The 10,771-nt window shown below is 43.6% G+C and overlaps 1 protein-coding gene across 1 annotated transcript in view; it reads left to right on the forward strand.

The window, feature by feature from the left end:
• Window positions 1–1,435, forward strand: part of LOC125254175 — a 59,059-nt gene extending 57,624 nt beyond the window's left edge. The window contains exon 5 of the mRNA XM_048168645.1: window positions 650–1,435. Coding sequence (XP_048024602.1) covers window positions 650–657 — 8 coding nt within the window. The 3' untranslated portion in view covers window positions 658–1,435. The remainder of the gene's footprint in view (window positions 1–649) is intronic.
• Window positions 1,436–10,771: the final 9,336 nt, after the last annotated feature.

Raw genomic sequence — 10,771 nt, forward strand, 5'->3', positions numbered from 1 at the left:
ACGTCTGCTTCATAATACAACATTAAAGCTACCTTTTAGTGAGCAAACGTGTCGCCCTCGCCTTGTGATGGCTTGGAATTCCATTGGGAATCGGATATGACTGTTTAGACATAGGTCGCATGTCCAGAGATCGGATAGGCCTATGTATCGGATTTAAAACCACATTTGGAAGTGGCTCAGATCGGACTGAACAAAAACACCTTGTGAGACACTGTGGGATGATGTATACGGCAAATCAATCGGTTCTACAAAATAAATATTTGCACGGAAAATCTGAACATGCAGAAATCTTGATTCACCAATACAAAATTCCTATTTAAACCCAGCTGAAATTGCAGGTATGCAAAAACCACATACTCATCATAGTCATTGTCAAAACTTTTACACCAAGGAAATTTTTCAGCCTTTTTGGTAAACACATTGGCTGCGTTTACACTGGCACAAAAAATCCGATCTTTTGCTCACATCTGACACAGATCGGAATTAGTTGCACACGTGTAAACACAAAAATCCACCTGAGATCCGATTTTTTTCGCATCCGATCTGAGCCACTTTCAAATTTGGTTTTAAATCCGATATATATCCGATAAGCACTCAAAAGTTACAGTAAAGTACACTGAGGTACACCTACCTGTTTTCTTCCCTGAAGGTTCTTGAGGCGATGGTGAAGCAACTGAAGTTTGGCTAAACTCATCGCCCAGCCTCCCTCATAGTCATGCATGGACAAGGACACTGGTCTACTAGTGGCACAAATTTCATCTGAGACTCCTTGTTTCCTTGCACCTCATCCTCATCCTCCTCATCTTCCTCTTCCTTCACCTCTTCCTCCACTCCTTACTGATCTTGCTCATCCTCTTCCACCTCCTCCTCCTCTCTGGTGTCCTCGAACTTTTCAATCACGTTCCAAAACTGAATGAACTGACTCGGGCTCTTTTATCTCTCTGTTGAAGGTTCTGGGCTGGGTTTCCCGAAACCTTCTTAACTCTACGTTGTTCTTAAATTATACCTTAAGCTGTACCTTAACGTTAATACGTGTGTCCCGAAACGTTCTTAGTTAAGTATACCTTCTGTAAGTCATACTTTCGTAAGGTTGGTCTTCACCACTCTTAGCTATAGGCTACCTCATCACTGTTGACAGTCAATACGAATATAATTCTGAAGCTGTAATACACACAGTGTTCGATTAGGATCATGACAAAGAATAAAATGCAAAGATTCACTGCTAAATTCAAATGTGCTTAAGCGCCGATACAGAGACAGACGCGCGCTCCGCGCTTGTCATGTATCACAACTATTCTGTGTTTTAAACCTCATTATGTTTATTTTATGTTTCAGACATTTAAATTCACAATGGAATTAAAGGTTCTCTAAGCGATCCTGAGCGGAGTAACTTCCTGTTGACGTTCGAAGTGTACAAACAAAACAGAGGCTAGCTAGACCCTCCCTCCGCCTCCCCCTCCCATCCGTGCTTCCTGAAACGCATTTAAAATCATTCTTGTCGGTTATTGGCTGGAGCGTGTTTATTATGATTCGTGGTCCAGGCTGCACCAGGTAGTTTTTGTTGCCGTTTTTGGAGCTTGTGGCGACTACAGAGACTGCGTTTTTTTTACAGTGTGTTCAGGGGACAGGCAGCTAGCGGATAGTGTGGAGATGTTTGCTGTATGTGACAAAAAATATTTAGGCCTAAAAACGCGTGACATCGCTTAGAGAACCTTTAAGTAAGCTATTAGTTTGTTAAAATCAAATCCATACACTGATGTCAGAAGCTGCAACAATAACCCTTTCAATTATATAATTTGACGAAGTGTTTTATTTCTATCAGATACACATTGTATGAAACAATAAAGTTTACTCTATTCTTCTCCCAGTTCACCGGCCACATACTTTTATGTATTTCGGGGAAGATTTCGTAAATCCGACAGCTCTGAATTGCCGTGCAAACTCATCACACGACAAAACACATTCACTTCCACATATTTTACAATCGGAACATATCATACAATTCATGATATAGTTAACAAGTTTGTGAATATTTTGAATAAAAAAAATTTAAAAAACGAAATAAACGCGATACCTACATGTCTGTCAGCTGGAAGAAATTAAAACTTTGTTCTAAAATAACGGTCGCCTTAAACTCACGCTGATGGGAGCTCCGCGCCCCCAGAATATAGATACATTACAATATAGATTTAGTTTGCAATTTAGATTAATTTTATAACATCCCATGAGTCCTGATAAATGCATTTTCTACTTCTGAAGTGCTTCTTTTTATAAAGAACACTGATTTCTCACATAACGCAGTGAAGTAGCCCCTGTATAGAGTGAATGATCGATTCTCGAGCCATCGATATCAACCAATTCAGCACCACCGCCATGGACAGCACCTGGTAACGTTGCACTTAAGAAGATATACCTTAAGCAGCTTCCTAAGGGATAGTTCGGGGAACACGCCTAGAAACGGTATATCTTCAGTTAAGGTCTACCTTTAGAGCAACCGAGTCTTCGTAGCATGCTAAGAGACAACGTTATCGGGAAACCCAGCCCTGATTGGTGTGTAATAAATTTTGACTCTTAGTGTTTCCATGTGGTTAACTGTGTGCTAATTGAGCTCAAGCTATGCTGACTTGAGTGAACAATATTGAATGCTAGTGCTTTCTAAATGACATGACATAAATATGGTGTAGGCAATGAGAAATGAAGGAATTTGTGTCTACAGTTTTGCAGTGACAGTTCAACAAATCTGATTCATGTGTCAAAATGGGAATAGTGTTTATAGATTATGGAAATGGGTGTGCTTTTTGATAAATGGTGTTATGGTTTTAAAATTTTAGTTCAAGTAGTAGTGGTATAGTGTTTAAGCAATCGAGAAACACTGTAATATCAAAGACACACTAAGGCATATAATGATGGATTGATCTGATTAACACTCTATATTGAGCGATTCACAGCCAACATATTTAACTTGTCTTAATTCACCTCATACAATGGTTTGTGCATGTATTTGGAATTACCCCTTACCTGAAATTACAAAACATGAATAGCACATGAGATTCTGATGCTCACACTCGCACATGGCAAAGATATTACAACAAATGTGTATGCGCCTATCACCCACCCACGACCCTTACCCTTACCCTTACCCTTACCCACGATCTTCCTGCCTTTATGCAGAATGCAAAATCCCTGGCAATATTCAAAAGACAGCTGAAAACTCATCTCTTTCGTGAGCACTTAACCTCATCTTAACAAAAAACCTAACCTTCATTACCTATCCTTTCACGTCATTTAATCCCTCTCTATTGTAGCTTATGATACTCTGAGCAATGTCTGAAATTTGTATTGTGAGCACTTTTTGTGTCTTTTTGCCTCTTCATGATGACTCGCTTGTATTCCTCACTTGTAAGTCACTTTGGATAAAAGTGTCTGCCAAATTAATAAATGTAAATGTAAATATGCTGTCCACTTTGGTCTGTTGTGATTTATCATTGAAGAAATTAAGCAATTAGTCAGATAGCAGATGATACCACATTATTTTTACAAAACAAATACCAAATCCACCTGGCTATCTCTCGTTATCTCCTTCTGTAAGGCTTCATGCCTTCAACTGAATTTGAACAAGTGTGAGCTTATGGCCATACACCCCTATCAAGTTATGACTCTGTATAACAACCCAGTTATAGAGACTGTAAAATATTTAGGCATTTCGATTACTAGAGATTTGAAGGTTAGTATAAAAGAACATTTTTAAATTTAGCTACAAAACGCCAATGGAATCCTGAATTGCTGGTTGCAAGATTTAGGAGATTTTTAATCTTTAAAGTTGAATATTTAGACTGATCCATCCTGCTCTTGCTTTGGCTCCCTCCTCAGCTTTCATAAAAACAAGTAATAAAATATAGATGCAAGCAGCGATGGCGGGCCCAAGCCCAGTGGCACCGCCAACCCGGTGGCTTCAGGGCAACTGTGCACAGCGGGCAATGGGCATTTAAAACGGTAAACATAAAAGAACTATAAAGTTATTTGAATACACCACATTTACTGCAGCAGCTGGTGCCCATGTGATCACAAACCACAACAGCCACATCCATAAGATTTTGATGAATTTAGATGAATTTCATGTCATAGAATGTCACTGGTCAGTTCCAAATAAGTGCAGAATATCATTCTAATCTGCCATGTCTATGTTTTTCTCAGACAACCTCTATAAAAAATTCCAGAGCAAATTATATACTGTTATTTGCTCAAACTCCACAGTGCTCTGAGAAATCTAATCCAGCCTAATGCAAATGTCTGTGATTGCTGATGTTGTATTATTCTAACACTTCTCTTCATGTGTTTTTTGACCTCCCTGAACTATCGTTTGTGCACCAGTCTTATGCTCCAAAAGCATGCTTTCAGTTAATTTCAATATGTGTGGTATATGACGAAAAAAATAAAATAAAATAAATAAATAGAGCCAAATCACAGAACCTGCAAAGACGTTTTTCTGCTCACTTATGCAAGTTTCTTTTAAACAGATACTTTTATAAAATCAAGTGAAATTTACTCATAAAAACTCATTCTATGATTTATAGAACTCATTCTATCATTTATATGATTTATATGACACACACACACAGAAAGAGTCAGAGTGAGGGGGTGGGGGGGGGGGTACCACAGAGAGAGGGAGAGAGAGGGTGAAAAAATCCACATTCAAACCAAAATATTGGACTTCCTGTTGGTCGGAGCTAATGACTGTAAATTAGAAAGTAGTTCGGCTTAATGAGATCAATAAGTGTACAGAGTTTGGTGACTGTAGGTTAAACTAACCCCCTACTTTTTTCAAAAGGTGGCGCTATAGAGGCTCTCCTTCCTGCCCATTTCTGAGGCTTTGCCCATGTCTGCTGGATGACAATCCTGATATATGAGTCGAGTTTCATGCATTTTGAAGCATGCTAAATGTCTCAAACCCATCCAAAACAAATATTGATGTTTGATCTGTTGCTATGGCAACAGTGTTTGAAAAATATTAAAAATATTTTTACAGGTCTACATTTCTTATGTCTTGACATTATTCTAATGAAGTTTGAAGCAAATTGGGTAAAAACTAGAGGGTGATCTTAAAGCATTTTGAAAGTAACACACTTCTTGCTGCCAGTTGGTGGCACTATAACTTTAACTCACAGTAGTCACATCCATGTGATCAGCCTCCTATAATAAACACACAGCTGAAGTTTCATAAAAATCAATCAATGTATGCAGAGGTTATTACACATTTCCTGTTTCCCTTTTCTCGCCATAAATTCGTTGCCTCGCCACAGCCAAACCGTTCGAGATATCAAAAATCTGCTGGCAATTTAGCATCATCAAGGTCTTGACTTCATTCTGACCGAGTTTTGTGGTGACTGGATTAATCGTCTAGGAGGAGTATATCAAATTCCAGAGCATGGAATTTTCCATTTTCCAAACAATACATAATAGCCGACTTCTTGTTGAGGTGACGTATAACTTAAAGCATGAAAGTTGTTAGGCCTGATGAGGTCTATATGTGTACAGAGTTTCATACAAGCGTGCAAGCGTGTTTGATATATGGACCAAGTTTTTAGACACTGTTCAAGGGAGCGCTGTCGAGCCCCCCTGCCATGTCTGGCCAAGCTTCTGCCAAACCCTGATGGTCGACGATTCCTATGTGTGTATGCAAAGGTTCAAGAGTTTTTGAGCACGTTAAGGGCCCCAAAAATGCCCGAATAGTCAAAAAAATAATAATAATTTCCTAAGGAAATCAATAGGGCCTTCAGCCCTTTACAGGGCTTTGTCCCTAATAAGGGTCCTGCGCCTGAGTGGCTTGGGCCCTAATTAGAGCAGCAGAAGAACATATCACTAAAGCTTAAGAAAAGAGAAAGGAGAAAATTGTTCCATGGTGCAATGATGAATGTTCTAACGTAATTAAAAATAGAAGTAAAGCATTCAGAGTATTAAAAAGAACTTTGACACCAGAGGCAGTGCAAGAATGGAAAGAGCACAAGCTAGGAGAAAAATCAGAGAGGCAAAAAAAAAAAAGAAGAAGTTCTCTGCAAGGGTGTTGTTCTTCTATTGATAAGGAAACAGAATTGGTGAGTTATGGTGTTAGTGTTGAAGCAGTGGATTCTGGAATCCACTGCCGCTTCAATATATATCCTTTAAGTTATTAATTAACATTTATCTTTCTGTAAAATTATTTGAATGACTTCTTCAACGTATGTTAAAGCATTTATTTTCCTTTTCAAACACTAGAAAATAATTTTGGATATTGTCTGTACCTCTCACTGAGAGAAAAGAACGTTATCAGGATGTTCAACTTCAACCTTGAAGAAGCTGTGAAATGTGTGTATCTGTGTATGTGCGCTAAGTGTTCTGTGCAGGTCTTTTGTACTGGTGGACAACTGGCACTCTGCTTGAGACCAGCAGACGCCATGTCATGTCCCCAAAAGGACATCCAGTACCTAAATCCAGAGTCCCCTCGTCAGCATCGTGATGAATGGATATATGCTTCTGACTATCTGTCCATGTGTGGAAGTGTTACGTGTAGCTGGTAGAGAGACGAGGCAGATACGGATTTCCACAATTAAGACAATACTTTAATAAACTCAGGCGAGGAGAAACCAAACATACACTTAACACAACAGAGAACGGACAAGGAGTGCAGGGAGTGAGTGCATTATAAAGGGAGTGCAGATAATAGAGTCCAGGTGCAGGTGATCCGTGATGAAGAGGAGCTGACAAGGGAAGTGAGTGCAGGTGAAGAAACACGAGGATCATGGGAAATGGAGTTCTGGGGACAAGGGATCCGTGACAGTACCTCCCCCTCCCGGTAGGCGCGACCTCGCGCCGTAGATGGAACACCGGGGAGGGGGGTGGGCGCCCTGGAGACCTCATGCCGGTGCAGGGAGAGGCATGGGTAGGAGTGGAGGTCTCCAGGGCGGGTCCATGAGCCATGGTGGGTCAGGTACAGCGGACAGCCTTGGCGGGTCAGGTGCAGTGGGCGGCCACGGCGGGTCAGGTGCAGTGGGCTGCCACGGCGGGTCAGGTGCAGCGGGCAGCCATGGCGGGTCAGGTGCAGTGGGCTGCCATGGCGGGTCAGGTGCAGTGGGCTGCCATGGCGGGTCAGGTGCAGCGGGCAGCTATGGCGGGTCAGGTGCAGTGGGCTGCCATGGCACTCTTTGAGGCCCACCCTGTATCCCACCCCTGGGTACCTGGCCCCCCCCCAAAAAATACTTGGGGAGGTTAAGGAGGAACTCCAGGAGTCTGCGGAATGGCGTGGGTTTGTGGACAGGAGTGGGCTCGGCGGCTGAGACTGAAGCGGCTGGCTCGGCGGCTGAGACTGAAGCGGCTGGCTCGGCGGCTGAGACTGAGCGGCTGGCTCGGCGGCTGAGACTGAAGCGGCTGGCTCGGCGGCTGAGACTGAAGCGGCTGGCTCGGCGGCTGAGACTGAAGCGGCTGGCTCGGCGGCTGAGACTGAAGCGGCTGGCTCGGCGGCTGAGACTGAAGCGGCTGGCTCGGCGGCTGAGACTGAGCGGCTGGCTCGGCGGCTGAGACTGGAGCGGCTGGCTCGGCGGCTGAGACTGGAGCGGCTGGCTCGGCGGCTGAGACTGGAGCGGCTGGCTCGGCGGCTGAGACTGGAGCGGCTGGCTCGGCGGCTGAGACTGGAGCGGCTGGCTCGGCGGCTGAGACTGGAGCGGCTGGCTCGGCGGCTGAGACTGGAGCGGCTGGCTCGGCGGCTGAGACTGGAGCGGCTGGCTCGGCGGCTGAGACTGGAGCGGCTGGCTCGGCGGCTGAGACTGGAGCGGCTGGCTCGGCGGCTGAGACTGGAGCGGCTGGCTCGGCGGCTGAGACTGGAGCGGCTGGCTCGGCGGCTGAGACTGGAGCGGCTGGCTCGGCGGCTGAGACTGGAGCGGCTGGCTCGGCGGCTGAGACTGGAGCGGCTGGCTCGGCGGCTGAGACTGGAGCGGCTGGCTCGGCGGCGGCTGAAGCGGCTGGCTCGGCGGCGGCTGGAGCTGAGGGCTCGGCGAAGGAGCGTGGGGATTCAGGCTCGGCGGCGGAGACTGGCGCTGCTTGCTCGGCGGCGGAGACTGGAGAAATCTGCTCGGCAGAGACTGGAGCTAATAGCTCTGCGGAGACTGGAGATAATAGCTCGGCGGAGACTGGAGAACTTGGCTCGGCGGAGACTGGAGAACTTGGCTCGGCGGAGACTGGAGAACTTGGCTCGGCGGAGACTGGAGAACTTGGCTCGGTGGCTGAAACTGGAGATACTGGCTCGGTCCAGAAGTCAATGAGCCAAGAAGCATCATCGGGCGGCTCGCACAGGGTTGGAGCGGCAGGCTCGGAGAGGGCTAGAGCGGGCTCTGGGGTTGATTCACTGGCTGGAGTGGGCTCCAAGGAGACTGGAGCGGCTTGCTTCCTCCTCCTCCGCTTTCGGGACCCAGTGGAGGAGTGTGGGTTCAGTGAGGGACAGGCAGGGAGTTCACTGGAGGGGTATGCGGAGGAAGACGGAGGTTGACTGACTGGCCCGGCCAACCGTGTTTCTGGATGGACTGGAGACATACACTGATCCTGAACCTCATCCACAAAGAATTTGGAGCCATTTAACCACAAAATTAAATTGATAGTTTCACTTAAGGAGAAACGATAATCAGGTTCATCAAAACGGATAGTGTCGTCGTCTAGTCCATCCAGAAACAGGGCGATCAACTGAGCATCGGGCCAGTTAGTCAAATAAGTGAGCTCAACGAACTCCTCCACATACCTCTCCAGCGAACAACCCACCTGTAGGAGCTCGATGAGACGATCGCCGGCTGTGAAGGAGCTTAGAGGCATGGGAGAAGCAGGAGCCAAGGAGCTGGGGAAAGTCTCCATTTTTCTGTGGAAATCCAGCGTTTTTTGGTCCGTTCTTCTGTTACGTGTAGCTGGTAGAGAGACGAGGTAGATACGGATTTCCACAATTAAGACAATACTTTAATAAACTCAGGCGAGGAGAAACCAAACATACACTTAACACAACAGAGAACGGACAAGGAGTGCAGGGAGTGAGTGCATTATAAAGGGAGTGCAGATAATAGAGTCCAGGTGCAGGTGATCCGTGATGAAGAGGAGCTGACGAGGGAAGTGAGTGCAGGTGAAGAAACACGAGGATCATGGGAAATGGAGTTCTGGGGACAAGGGATCCGTGACAGGAAGATTACCAAATTTGTCTATTTTCCTTAGCCAATCAGAATCATTCACCCTGAAGTAATGACGTAGTTAGTTGGCTCTGTTAGAGTATAATTGTTGTGGAAATGTGAAGGTACGCAGAGTGACCTACGAACTCCTTGTGAGACTTGAAGCTGGCTTCTGCTGATGAAACTGCAAACTATTCTTCATTAAATTTTTCTTCAATTTATTAATTTTTCTAAACTTTGACTCCGGGTCTTTATTCAACATATCTGGTTTCAAGGGTCCTAAATTGTTTATCCCCAACCGTGTTGTAGTACTCGAGACTGGTCTTGGTCTTGAGACCTGTCTTAAGACAATTTTTTGTTCTTGGTCTCGACCACATTTCTTCACCATGGAATTATAAGGTTCTATGTGACATTTGTGTCAAAATTGAGTTGTTCACATATTCTTATTCTGTGACAACTTATTTACATTATGTGATGTTTCTTTTTTTTTAAGTTGTGTACATTTTAAGACTTTAGAAATCTAAAAGGTTCTATCTACAAAGTCGAACTCTAACTTGGTTCTATAAGGTTCTAACTGTGTGAGCCAATTAACACTTCAAATGCACACACGAGGACCAATCAGGACCAGCTTTCTTTGTCATGTTGCCGGACTGCTCCGTGACAGCGGAAAGAGAGCAGAAAAAGTTAATTCAGTAAAGACTAAGCAATGCCATGCAACTCAATGTTTATTAGAAACCTCATGATCGACAATTTTATTGATGATCTTGTCAATGACAGCACTTCAGGGAATTTCAGTCTTTTTTATGTTTTGCTGTAGCTATTGCTGAGGAGTTATATTCATAGTTAGACAACACGCTAGGAGGTCATAAGAGGGAGCTTATGTTTTAACCTTCTATCTTGTGCACTTGTATTGAGCTGTAGCTAAAGCTTTATGCTATGGCATACTGGATTGTAGTGTATAAACTATGACATTAAGTGAGATGAAATGTTAACACATGTTGACACATTGTTACAACACTAATTTTATGTTTTAAAACAAATAAGTAAACTGTTTGTGTTTCTTTTAAATAGAACCTAAATTTTTTGTTGTAGAATTAGAAGGTTTTATCTGGGTTTTACCCATTCCAAAAATCTGCATTTACAAATTTGAGAGGATTTTGAATACATATACAGGTCATTTTCATGTATGAAAGAGGCTTGTTCCCCATAATTTTTGCTTTATGGAATGCAAAAACTTTGAAACTCAATATCTCAAAACTGCTCAGAATGCAGATAGAACCTTATAATTCCAAGGTGACGATTTGTACTCAGTCTTGTCCTGGTTTCAGACTGAAAGGACTCAGGATTTTGTTTCAAGACCAGTCAAGACCACAACTGCGGGAATATCACTACATTTCAGGTGCATTGTCTGATTTATTTATTAACATCATTAATGTGATTGGATGTAAAACTTCCTGCTTCAGATGCGACCAATAATGCAATTTGATTTATTTATTGTGGGGGGGTCAGAAATTAATAAGGGATTGTGCCAAAAATGAAACAGAAATGATTACAAATGCTAAAAAAAAAATATATAATTATAAAATTATAAAAATATA

This window comes from Megalobrama amblycephala, linkage group LG19, assembly GCF_018812025.1.
Source record: "Megalobrama amblycephala isolate DHTTF-2021 linkage group LG19, ASM1881202v1, whole genome shotgun sequence".
NCBI lineage: Eukaryota > Metazoa > Chordata > Actinopteri > Cypriniformes > Xenocyprididae > Megalobrama > Megalobrama amblycephala.